Here is a 13,188-nt window from a genome sequence, read left to right as displayed (position 1 = left end):
GTGATGAGTCAATACCTTGTTAATCATTGCGGATGTTACTCCTCAACAAGCTAAAAGGTGTTACTTTCAGGATCTTTGCGGATGTTACTCCTCGACAACTTGTCTATCAAAGTAAAATAACATCTGGAAAGAGCCCAGTGATGAGTCAATAGCCCTTCAATGTGTGCTAAAAGGTGTCTGAACCCGTTGCTTTCAGCCAGTCACAGGATTCCTCTCTTGTTTTAAGAATGTTGCTTGCTAATTATCTTCCTTTGAAAATCAAAATTTCTTTAGCTTGTGAATCACATGTTCATCATTTCGGATGTTACTCCTCTCTGATCCTGTTTCTTTCAGTAATTGACAGCCATCAGGAATCCTCTATTGTTTTTAGAAGATTGGCCGTGATCGTATAGTGGTTAGTACTCTGTGTTGTGGCCGCAGCAACCCCGGTTCGAATCCGGGTCACGGCAGCAGTGCTAAGCTGCTTTTAACTCCTCTGCTTCTTTTTCCTAACTTTGAAACTTGAAAACTAGAGCTAAAATTTCTCCATGAAGCCTCGGATTTTCCGACACTATCAGTCATTTCTCTGGCGTTCTACACACACACTTGTCAACAAAGTAAAAGCCCTTGACTGTTTGCATGTGATGCATGCGGTGCATGCGGTCACGCGACAACACGCCAAGCAAAAGACAAATGTAGGGCTAGTGGCGCAATGGACAACGCGTCTGACTACGGATCAGAAGATTCTAGGTTCGACTCCTGGCTAGCTCGTATGCATCTTTAGCCTGACAATCACATGTTCCTCATGTCAGATGTTACTCCTCAACAAGCTAAAAGGTGTTACTTTCAGGATCTTTCAGATGTTACTCCTCGACAAGCTGTCTATCAAAGTAAAATGACATCTGGAAAGAGCCCAGTGATGAGTCAATACCTTGTCAATCACATGTTAATCATTGCCGATGTTACTCCTCAACAGGCTAAAAGGTGTTACTTTCAGGATCTTTGCGGATGTTACTCCTCGACAAGTTGTCTATCAAAGTAAAATAACATCTGGAAAGAGCCCAGTGATGAGTCAATAGCCCTTCAATGTGTGCTAAAAGGTGTCTGAACCCGTTGCTTTCAGCCAGTCACAGCTATCAGGAATCCTCTCTTGTTTTAAGAATGTTGCTTGCTAATTATCTTCCTTTGAAAATAGAAAATTCTTTAGCTTGTGAATCACATGTTCATCATTTCGGATGTTACTCCTCTCTGATCCCGTTTCTTTCAGTATTTGACAGCCATCAGGAATCCTCTATTGTTTTTAGAATGTTGCTTGTTAAATTTCTTGCTTTGAAAAACGAAATTTCTAACAATATACAGAATCAGCTGTGCTGGATACTTCATCCATGGACATGTCATTTGTCACAAATCATTGAGGAAACCCACACAAATAAAAATGTTGATAGGTTACTACTCAGCACATATGCTATGACAGAGGGAGGCATGGTGCAAGACAAGTGGCCGTGATCGTATAGTGGTTAGTACTCTGTGTTGTGGCCGCAGCAACCCCGGTTCGAATCCGGGTCACGGCAGCAGTGCTAAGCTGCTTTTAACTCCTCTGCTTCTTTTTCCTAACTTTGAAACTTGTAAACTAGAGCTAAAATTTCTCCATGAAGCCTCGGATTTTCCGACACTATCAGTCATTTCTCTGGCGTTCTACACACACACTTGTCAACAAAGTAAAAGCCCTTGACTGTTTGCATGTGATGCATGCGGTGCATGCGGTGCATGCGGTGCATGCGGTCACGGGAGAACACGCCAAGCAAATGACAAATGTAGGGCTAGTGGCGCAATGGACAACGCGTCTGACTACGGATCAGAAGATTCTAGGTTCGACTCCTGGCTAGCTCGTATGCATCTTTAGCTTGACAATCACATGTTCATCATGTCAGATGTTACTCCTCAACAAGTTAAAAGGTGTTACTTTCAGGATCTTTCGGATGTTACTCCTCGACAAGCTGTCTATCAAAGTAAAATGACATCGGGAAAGAGCCCAGTGATGAGTCAATACCTTGTCAATCACATGTTAATCATTGCCGATGTTACTCCTCAACAAGCTAAAAGGTGTTACTTTCAGGATCTTTGCGGATGTTACTCCTCGACAAGTTGTCTATCAAAGTAAAATAACATCTGGAAAGAGCCCAGCGATGAGTCAATACCTTGTCTCCTCGACAAGTTGTCTATCAAAGTAAAATAACATCTGGAAAGAGCCCAGTGATGAGTTAATACCTTGTCAATCACATGTTAATCATTGCCGATGTTACTCCTCAACAAGCTAAAAGAAAGAAGGTGTAATGTGGTGACAACACAGTTACTCTCACATCTCATTGCTTTAGGTCTTAAATCACCTGTCCGAAAAAGTGAAATGTGGAAACTTAAATGCAAACAATGAGGATGTTGTCATCCCTGGATCTGGATTAATCCAAGGATAATATGGATACAATTTCAGTATTACTGGTTCCAATGCTTTGTTTATGTTAATTTTTTCTCTCTTTCTTTTGTAGTATACAAATTGTTTAAATACATAAAGTGACAAAAGAGGTGTCTGTGTGCCTGTTGGTACCTTCAGTATTGCCATGCTTTCAAGAGTCTTGCCTCTCCGAGCCTCCAATTCCGCATATTCCACCATGAAAAGGGCCTGAATATCGAGGTCTCCCCATTGTGCACATTCATCAAGACCCTCCTGTAACACTCGAGCTGCCTCCTCATTGATATTCTTACCTTGGAAATACCCCCATACGCACACACACACACACACACACACACACATATGTGATATTTTGATATTATTCCAACAGTTTTAGCCTATTATAATCCACCACTCAGAAAAAAGAAAGAGCAGCGGAACACATAAACAGATGAACAGACCTGGCAAAAGGGTCTCAGTGCCAGGGATGTGGGCAGCCAGGCTGTGCACCAGAGCAAGGCGGCAACGCAGCCACAGAGAAAATCCAACTCTCTCACTGGACTCAATTGTTCTGGGATATTCTCCATGTAAGGGGTTTGAGACACTGCAATCTTTAATACCCTGTTGGAAAGCATATATACACTGTGTACAATCAAACAGCATTCTACTTCCCCAGTGTGGACATTTGCATATTTTACCAGTTAATGAGAAAAGGTGACATTATCACATTTCAGCTGCTACACACTCACTCAGGTACGACTTTCGTGTTATGGTTTTTTGCAGTTCAATTGCAGGTGCTACTTTGTAATGTTGTCATGTTCTATAATGTTTACGACACAGTACACATATAGGGACTTCATATGCTTGAGTTTTGTTAATCAACTGATTTGATTCTGAAACAAATTTATATAAACATGCTACCTGTTCACTTCCAGTCATGGCATGTGGAATGTCAGAAGTGGGTTTATGAGAGCCAGGTTTGATCCCTCTTATGATTACAGGAGACGTCTGCAGCAGCACCAAGGATGAAATTGCCATCTCAGAACTGAAGGAGTACATTAAAATGGTTAGGATATTCCGGAAATGCAAACATAAACATTTAAACACACAGCACACATGTTTAAAGCTGCCATACCTAAGTGAAGCATGTCCTTGCTGCAGGTATAGGTTGGCCTTTAGAAGATTGGACTCTATTTCCAGTTCCAAGTTCTCCATTTCGCTACATGACAGAGATGCGAGCTCTGAAACTCTGGAGTTCAACAAGGAGGATGCTCCCTCTAACAAAAGGTACTACAACAGAGCAGAAGATAAATATGAGCAATTTAACACAAACACTTTAGAAAAAATGTTGCTCTATATTTACAGCAAGGTGCCAAGAATAAAACAATCAATGAAAAAGGCAAGCCGCTAAAGTAAATAAACTTCTGAAAAATCCCTTAGAAGTCTCACCTTAATCCTTTCTGGAGTGAGCTTTTTCTTCTCTGGATTAATGGTCAGCACTTTCTGCTCATCTGTCTTTAGACAGGAGCCCTCAGTGTCAAGTCTGTCTTGTTCATTGGTTTTGAAGTTCACTGAACAACTTGTTATGTTTGCACAAGCTTCTCCTTTAACAGTATCTGAAAAACATTTGATCCACAGAGATTTGTTTAGAAAGAAATCAAATGATTTGTATCTAAAGTGATGTGAAAGATCTGCCTCTAGTCTCAGCTAAAAGGCTAAAAGCCTAATCAAGAAATGAAAAGGTGTTAATTGATGAATCTTAGACCAAAAGTAAGATCTTCCTTAAAATCTGGAATTAGGCCAAATATTAAAATTGTTTTGACGCTTTCAGCTGCTGAATGGACCTTTAATCTATTCAAATTAAATTTAATTGTCAACATCAGTCAAAGATATCATTTTCTAATCCTCCATGCATCATTCATTGTCATACTCATTCATTCATTCATCATGTATTTGTTTGTAGTTTAGTTCATTTATAGAAAACTTGATCCTGTCATTTGTCTAAGAAATATTTGACTACTGTACATGAGGAGAAGAGCCTGAAGCTGCCTTCAAATTATGAGACTAGAGTAATCCATCAATTTGCTATCAAATCTCTGTTCAATCAAATCGATCAATCAATCTCCTTTATTTAACCAGGTAAAAACACTCATTGAGATTAAAACCTCTTTTCCAAGAGTGACCTGGCCCAGATGGCAGCACAAAAGCAGAATGGTTACACATAACACACAAATAAAATACAATCACACACTACAGGGGAAAAAAAGAGGGCTGGTGCTCTGAGGGTGTTCCCCTCACTCTCCTTCACCAGTAATGTCAATTCATGTGTATATCACTTTGAGTTACTAATTATCGTAATGAATAAAACTTATTTGGTTCAATGGAATCTAATGAGAGATATCACAAGTTCCAAAAAACAACCCTTATATAAATAACAGAGCGAAAAAAAGTGCTTTTGCTTACAGACCTGGCACAGGAGGGCCATGTACGGTGTTGCTGAGTGCCAGAACTAGTTGAATACGAGCAAGGTTGAATTGGAGGCACAATGTCGATCCATAGAGCTTGCTGACCTCTTGAGCAAAGTCACAGTTCACAAGTTCCTCCAAAGCCTAACCACAAACCACAACCACACAAATAACATTAACTACTATTTGTGAATGTGTCAAATAAATTGCTGAAAAAGCAGAACAGAGACAGATAACAGGTCAATTGTCATTTTTTGCCTACCACTGGCAGAGTGTGTAAGCATTAATGTGTGTAATGTAATTTGGACTGATGTTTTGGAATGTGTCAGGAAGACCAAATGGCAGGAGGTGGGTTGGGAAGGTCACAGGACACTATTGTGTTATAAATGGAAAAAAAGGTTCACAAACACAATACAAACTGTGGCAGTATGGTTATTCCTTTTAAGAATGAAACATGTGGCCATTCTTCCACCTAAAACAATGTGAGATTTAATTTTACATCTAAATTAGAATACTTCACAGAATTACACTCATAAAATCCTTCAAGATTTTTCAGAAATCTAAAGAAATCCTATGTAGAAAGTACCTCAGAATTGTCCAGGAGAGACTTGTTGCTGTAGAACTTCTTCACAGGCTGCACAGTAAGCACAATTTATAATAGCTGTTCAAATGATGGCTTTTATAAACAAAAAAGATAACAATACTTTCAATATTGTGTAGAGGCAACACTAGAACAAATATTTAGTTTGACAGTCTCCTAGAAATATTTTACAGTCTGTCTCCCACTAATGTCTATAATGCTTGAATTAGGTTGTAAGTAACCAGTACACATATCTCTCCAAGAGGATGTCAGGTAACATCCTATGTCTTCACATTTTACATGAAAGATTTGGATTTGCAGTATTATAAACACAAGGTTAGCATTTTGACTTTCCAGCTTACACAGGCTAAGAGATAAAAAGGCAAAGGGGAACATATGTGCGTTTTTACTTGGAGTTTGTCTTTGGCAATGAAGTATCCATAAGGCAGAAGCACTCCTGTTCCTTGAATGAGCTGAAATGCCTCCTTTACAGCTTCAGTGAACAGACACAGTTCAGTAAGGGCACGTATCTGCAGAAAACACCAACCCACTGAAAACTCCAACAGAACCATAATAAGAAAAACATACACGTATAGAAGACAACACAAATGCTGACCTGAAGTATTTTGCCCTCAACGGTGCGTTGGAAATCTCTGCACACAGTCCCAACAAAATGTAGGTAAAGGGCTAGCATGGGCAGTAGCTGGAATTACAAAAACAATTTAACAAGCCAATTATTTAGCTTGAGCATTGCGGACTGAAATTAGGAAAAGCTGTGTTTAGGTGTGTACCGTGATGTAATATCCTGTGGTGAAAAGCCAGTGGCAGATGAAGTTAAGGCTGGCTACAGTGGTGCTAAGGTGAACCCTGTGGGGTTCAGAGAAGAGGTCGACTCCAGGGAGCAGTTCATCTCCGATGCTGTGATAGGCGTACTGGAGGTCTTCCTGGGGCTGAGCCAGGGAGCAACACAGCACACACTAGGGAAGTATGTCACACACACAAGCACGTCAAAATTAATGCAATTATACACATATTTCTAAAAAAAACATACCTTATACCGTCATGAGAGCAAAAACCTTGTGAACTATAAACATCCCCTGGAAGTATTACCTTAAACAAATGTGCAGACATGAGACAGCACTTGGTCCGCTGGCTAATATCAGACGTTAATATATACCTGTAGATCAAAACACATCCCTCAGGAGCAAGTCGTTTTTAAGGAGATATGCTTGCAACACACAAAAAAACACTTACAATTAATAATGAACCTCATTGAAACTTACTGTGCAATCTTAGCAGTGAGCCCAGCAGCCTGTAAACATCCCCAAATTCCAGCCAGTTTCAGGGTTTGTTGCAGGGAGCCACCCCCAAAGGACACACCATCCCATTTCTCTACAGCCCCTGAGCTCTGTAAGGCACAATCTACAGCTTTACTCCAGTATGAGTGTGCTGCCCTGGAGATAAAACACAGGCAGGAATTTAATTATTATGAGAATACGAGGAAAATCATGAAAGGTCAAATTCCAAACTTTTGCTGTATAACTGCTGGTAAAAACATACAATGCATGACCTCTAGACTTGATTTAACACACTCACAAAGACACTCACAAAGACACACACAAAGACACACACACACACACACACACACACACAGGCGACAGATTCTAACCGTGTATTTCCATTGAAGAACTGTAGGTTTCCCATTTCATGCAATGCCAAAACTCTGAGGGAGTCATGATTGTTGGCCTGGAGATACTCTGAAGAAAGTTGGATGGAGATGGGGAGAATTGTTAACCCTTTATGATCCTGACAGCAGGACAAATACATAATTCAGATCTATCATGGGGAGAGTACCTATGTTCCCCGCTTTGTATGTGACCGGGGAACTTTAGACCCTTTTTTATGAAAAAGGGTCCGATGTTCACCGCTTTTCACAGAAAGGGGCCTATTTTCCCGGGTCTGTTTTTTCCCACAATCAGTGCCCAATTCCAAGGTGAATAGGCCTATATAGACCCTAACACTACTCCCTAACCGTAACACCTAACCCTAACAAAATCAGCAGTGACATAGGCTTATGTGACCTGGGAACATAGGACCCTTTTGGGGAAACATAGGACCCGGGGAACATAGGACCCTTTTGAGGAAACATAGGACCCGGGGAACATAGAGATGACCCCATATCATGCTATTATCTTGTCATGTAGTCTGCTGGTACTCTCTATAGCACATCTTACTCAGCATCCCACTCATTGACAATGTGTCAGTACATGTATTGTTTATGTAAAGTGTGCCATATAAGTCTTTCTGGTGATTATATAAGTATTTTATACTCTTACTAATTGAGGTGGAGTATGCAGCAATGACAGTCGGCATGTGGTCATGGCTGATAGGGAGACTGTAGAGAGCATTTGGAGTACTGTAGTCCTCCTCTGTCAGGTCGCAAGGTTGGATGTTTGGAGTGGGTATAACAGAGGGACTGAAATCAACCAGGCTTGTAGAATGGGTGAGACTTCTGCTCTGACAGTGCTGCAACTGTGCCACAAAGCCTGGAGAGAGACACATACAGTGAGAGTTTCAAACAGTTGTTGTATGAGTGTATGAGTATGAGTGAGTCTGTGTCCATCGGTGCTGAACTCACAGGGCTGTGTGTATGCAAGAAGCCGCAGCAGTAATGAGCGACTATGCTGAAAGACTTGAAGACAATGTGGCCTTCTCTCAAGAGCTTGACGGTAACAGCTCAGTGTGTCTTCTACATCCAGAGGAACGCACACAAGGGACATGGAGCGCTGTATTTCTGCACCTTAGACACAGAACATGTATTGTGTGCATGAAAACATTATACACGTTGTAAACACACTTTCTAGATTACGCTCAATGTTACATATCAATAATTGTGCACCATGCATACCATTTTATCACACCATTATACTATTTCTGTTATAGTTGGAATATTTGAATTGTAGGGCATCCAATGTAATTTACTGCTTACAAACAATATTTTGACATGACATGACATGAGACTGGCTGACCTTTAAGGTCAACTGCATTTAGAGAAGTGGAGTTAGTGAGTGCTCCTTTTTTGTGAATGGGCGGTTGCTGTGCAGGGTTAGGTTTCCACTCAATCAGCAGCTGGGAGCCTGCATAGCTCCCATATGTTACCTGAAATATAAAAATGAGAGCACCTACATGCATACAGTATATTTCATACATAGCCAAAACAAAAGAAAAGCCTGAAATTATTTGGGTATTTCTTTTTTTGTGCTAATTTTGCACATTATCCATTAGCATATGTTAAAAGGTGTTTGTTTTATTGGCTTGCTTTTCCTAGTTAAATTTTGATTTTGACAATAGTATCATGCAATAATAGGACAGGTTTGTGTGCGTATGTGATACCTCCTTGCCAGTAGCCCTTTGTGTCCTGACATGGTGTTGTTGAGGGACTGCAGGTCCTCCAAAAGAACTAATCCTTTCAAGCAGCCTCCTCTGAGCATGGACTAGTAGAGGTGTTACGATCAAGGCATAACGCTCCCTGGCATACACATAATGATGTAGGCAAACACACACACACACACACACACACACACAAATTAATATAAAATTAAACATTTATTATGTTTATTAAAAGGCACAAAGGTTGTGTTTTCATCATCCTAAAAGTCTTAAAATAAAAAGGCTCCGCTTAAATTCCTTTTAATGGTAGGAACACCTAACCTGACTCTCTCGCCAGAAAGTTTTCATTCCTCATGAGTGGAGCAAGGCGGAAGGAAATTCATCTGGCGAGACTAAGATTAAGGAACATGCACATTATCTTAACTCATCTCTGTCTCTCTTGAATGTTACTACACGTAACCATTTATTATTATAGCTTAGCTGCACTTGCAGATTTACGATTACAATATAGTCTACTTGGCAGAAAAAAAAAGTCACCTTGTATATGAGTTGAAAAGTAAGGCAAAGTGGGCCAGGCTTTCCCATTTGCCACTATCATGGAGGCGCTCCAGACTGTGCAACACCAGGTTGCGGACCCAGCGCAGATCAGTCTGGGTGCTGTTATCCAGTGGTGCTGAGAAGTGGAGACTGGACTCTAGCTCTTTCTCAGTCAAGTCGCTGTCATACAAACTCCAAAGCTAGTAGGGACAAAGATGAAGATGTAAGTCACAAACAGGAGTACTGTGTCATTACTTAGTAGTTGTAAATGTGTCTGCTACCACATCAAATCAATGAAATCAAGTTCATCTCATAGTTGGATGGCTTGGTTTTTAGACTTAGAACTCTTCATATAAGCCTGTGAATGTTCTCACAACTCATAATATAAGGCCGTTCAAAAAGTGGGCGATCACTGTTGAGTCCTATAGGTTTTGCTTTTCATACTTTATTAGAAAGGAATAATTATTTGTTAGTTTTTAAACAAGCAGCTACGTGAGTGTATAGCTGTGTGTGACACTTACCCCACGTCTGTTAAGCATGTCCATGATAAGGTCAGTAGCCAGCACCAGTAGTGGGGTGAAGGTGGTGTGAAGCTGGTCTGCGGTGATGGGGGAGGGAGGTTCAAGCTGAGCAGCTCTCTGTACTAGGATAGTAATTCTACAGCTCTGGTCCCACACAGTCTGGCATACATACTGCAGAGTGGTCCAGTGGCTGCCACGATGTGCCAACACCTTGAAAATATTAAAAAAATATACATAACTTCAATTTCCCAGCTTTGGATCAATAAAGTATTTCTATTCTATTAAATATAATGGTTTTACGCTGCATGGTCTTAGCAGCATTTCTGTACTTGTGACTGTAAGTCCATGTATGTTTGCAGTACCATGGCCCTACGGAGATGTAAAGCTGCTTTGTTAAGTGAGTCCAGCAGCAGCGTAGAAGTGTGATTGTGTGTCTCAATCTGCTGTTCCACAATTTGGGAGGAGTCCTCTCCTTCCTCACAACTTTCCTCTGTGACATCTGCTCTGACTGCAGGAAGAAAAGATTGAAAAAGTGGTGAAATACAGACAGATGTTTTTCTTCAAATTTTTCAGTGAGTGAGTGTTCCTCACCCTCCTTTTTGCCCCTTTCTTTGTGTACAGCCACATATTCCCTTAGACCAAAGTGAGAGGTATCTCTATCTAAGATGGCCTCATATTTCGAAGACTGCTGTCGCTGTGAGTCTCTCCGCACCAGGACACCAGATTGGGCCAGAGAGAAACACAAGGGATTTAACTGTCCGTAACTAAAACAAAGTGCATAGTCAACATAATATTACAGTGTATATATAGAACAATAATGACTACAAACTCCCCATTAATGCATGTATATAGGACATGTTTGTGCATGTGTGTATATGAGGCCTGTGTGTGTGTTTAAAACAACAAAAAGGGTGAAAAGTGAATTTCCCCTTGCGGGACTAATAAAGCTATGCTTTCTTTCTTTCTAAATACTACAATATCTAACTTCAGATACCAAAAGCAATGTTTCCCCAAAAATGATGCAATCCTGCTCAGGGCCCATCAGTATGTCTGTGTTGACATGAAATTGTAGCAACCTATTTGGCTAGTAAATGTAACTGATGTATGCAATCAATAGTTCCCGGAAAACACAGAAAAGGTGAAGTAAAGTAGCTGGTATCTTGGGAGTTAACCTGTGCTGCAATGTTCCTCCATGAAGCTGGTCCAGGCCCTGGTAAAGCAGTGCTAAATGGGCATGAGCCATGCTGTAGTTGAGGTGAGACTTCCACACTCTCTCCTCACAGTACATGTTCCTCAGCTTAAGCTGCTTCTTGTGGCGTTGCACCACAGACGACATCATGGTTAACAGATTCTCCACAGCCTGCATTTCCCTAGACACACATGGATATAAGTCCAGTGCACGTGTGATTACCGAACCCACACATATAATTTCACACAGACAGATACACAAAACATACATACATACTATACCTGTTAGTTCTCACTCTCTGAAGCATGCTGTGTGGCATTTTCTGCTTTAGTTCTTTTCTTGCATCATCGTGTGAAGGTGTGTTTTTGTTCTTCTACATAAAGCAACACAAAGTATTCAGAGTATTGAAGGTACATCCCTACATATAAGGCACATATGACACTTAAAGAGCAATCCACAATAAATTGCTGGAACATATGGCTACACAGTGTTGGGGCTACCTTAAAATATCAGAAACTAGAACATTTTGTTCTACATAATGAGATTGGTTCTCTGTTTGGGCTCCTATGAAGCAGTTTTAAAAGAGCATATTAATAGTATCTCCTTAAACTGTTAACATAGGTAAAAATAACAATGTGGATTCCCATAGCTCATTATGATTGTCAAGGTCAGACTAGAATGATGCTAGATAGGCACCATCTGCAGGAGAGATGCCACTTGCTGCTTGGTAGATCATTGTCAATAAAGTGTAATGCAAAAAGATCTTTGTATGACCTGTGGTGATTCATTTCCTTTTGGATCGTGGGCACTACTTCCTCTTTTACTGACCTCGTCCCGCCTGACAAAGAGAGAGCCATTCACATTCAGACAAGCTTTTATCAGCAGCATGAGGCTCATACTATGAGCCATACACAAGAAGACAGTATATTAATATAAGAATGAAAGGACACAATGATTGTGAAATTAAAGCTGAAATATTTCATTATACCAATTCTTTTTTTAAATCCAAAAATAGGTGAATAGTAAAAGCATACCTGGAAAGATATTCAAACATGCTTTGCCCCCACTTTAACACAAGGTCTGAGTGGCCTTCTTCCCTGGTTCTTTGGAGAAGTAGTGACGCAAACTCAACAAAATATGCCTTGCGTCTGTGCTTCATCACTATAAACAAAAACATAGAAACACAGGTGTCAATGACCAAGACTAATTATTTATTGAAGAAGTACACAAGTGTGCGCCACTTACCATCTTGATAGGATTCCTGTAAAGTACTGTTGTAGATCAGATCATACAGTATGGTAGGATCTTCGCAGCCAGTCAGTGGGTGTGCAATCTCTACAGAAAAAGAGTCATATACAACATGGAGCTTAGGAGAATATACTATTTGGATATATGTATAACTGCAATGACATATATTATGTTTAAGAATGTACAGTATATTCATTATTCAAAGAACAACCATTAAGTTAACCAGCAGAAGGATTTCTAAAGTCCTTACACACTCCAGTGTTAGTTTTGGTGAATAAGGTTAGAAAGAATGTATTATTAAACAGAAGACTCAAAAGAATATGATATGATACCATAGTACATATTCATTTATACTACTGTTTTTCTTTTCTTACTGTTAGCTTTATCAAGTATGTACTTTTTGGTATCAAAAGATTTTATTTAAAAGCTGCACTGCCCTTTTTTTCAATAGACATGGCTTTAATCACTAATAAAGAGGCAGACACTGTAAACATCTTGCTATACACACACCACATCAAAATAACAACTGTGTGTGTGTGCGTGTGTGTGTGTTTGTTTGTGTCTTACTATTGTCTGTGTCAACAGCTGATTCAAATGGGATTATTTTCTTGTTCATCCTATGCAGTGCCTTCAGCTGAAGACTTATCGTCATTTCACCCTTGATTGCAGCGTGACCTGTCTTAGACTACACACACACACACACACACACACACACACACACACACACACACACACACACACACACACACACATTAACACAAAAAAAGACTAAAACAGTGGAGCTAAATATTCTTAACTTGGTGTATATCTGAAAAATATTTAATATCAAAACA

General features: G+C 40.1%; 1 protein-coding gene across 1 annotated transcript in view; it reads right to left on the bottom strand.

Annotated features, from left to right (window-relative positions):
• Positions 1-13,188, bottom strand: part of cfap54 (cilia and flagella associated 54) — a gene marked incomplete at both ends in the record, with an annotated part of 101,379 nt that overhangs the window by 77,528 nt on the left and 10,663 nt on the right. Inside the window, 25 exons of the mRNA XM_083927288.1 lie at positions 2,887-3,046; positions 3,347-3,470; positions 3,561-3,715; positions 3,875-4,041; positions 4,893-5,034; positions 5,477-5,524; positions 5,881-6,000; positions 6,087-6,173; positions 6,262-6,447; positions 6,581-6,647; positions 6,754-6,924; positions 7,140-7,227; positions 7,807-8,016; positions 8,109-8,270; positions 8,500-8,629; positions 8,864-8,999; positions 9,398-9,597; positions 9,919-10,128; positions 10,281-10,426; positions 10,510-10,682; positions 11,091-11,288; positions 11,389-11,480; positions 11,882-11,945; positions 12,142-12,268; positions 12,353-12,442. Of these exons, the coding sequence (XP_083783414.1) occupies positions 2,887-3,046; positions 3,347-3,470; positions 3,561-3,715; positions 3,875-4,041; positions 4,893-5,034; positions 5,477-5,524; positions 5,881-6,000; positions 6,087-6,173; positions 6,262-6,447; positions 6,581-6,647; positions 6,754-6,924; positions 7,140-7,227; positions 7,807-8,016; positions 8,109-8,270; positions 8,500-8,629; positions 8,864-8,999; positions 9,398-9,597; positions 9,919-10,128; positions 10,281-10,426; positions 10,510-10,682; positions 11,091-11,288; positions 11,389-11,480; positions 11,882-11,945; positions 12,142-12,268; positions 12,353-12,442 (3,453 nt within the window). The remainder of the gene's footprint in view (positions 1-2,886; positions 3,047-3,346; positions 3,471-3,560; positions 3,716-3,874; positions 4,042-4,892; positions 5,035-5,476; positions 5,525-5,880; positions 6,001-6,086; positions 6,174-6,261; positions 6,448-6,580; positions 6,648-6,753; positions 6,925-7,139; positions 7,228-7,806; positions 8,017-8,108; positions 8,271-8,499; positions 8,630-8,863; positions 9,000-9,397; positions 9,598-9,918; positions 10,129-10,280; positions 10,427-10,509; positions 10,683-11,090; positions 11,289-11,388; positions 11,481-11,881; positions 11,946-12,141; positions 12,269-12,352; positions 12,443-13,188) is intronic.

The sequence above is a fragment of the Echiichthys vipera genome, assembly GCF_963691815.1.
Source record: "Echiichthys vipera genome assembly, chromosome: 14".
Lineage (NCBI taxonomy): Eukaryota > Metazoa > Chordata > Actinopteri > Perciformes > Trachinidae > Echiichthys > Echiichthys vipera.
The sequence above is the reverse complement of the archived record's forward strand: the minus strand, read 5'-3'. Positions and strand labels throughout refer to the sequence as shown.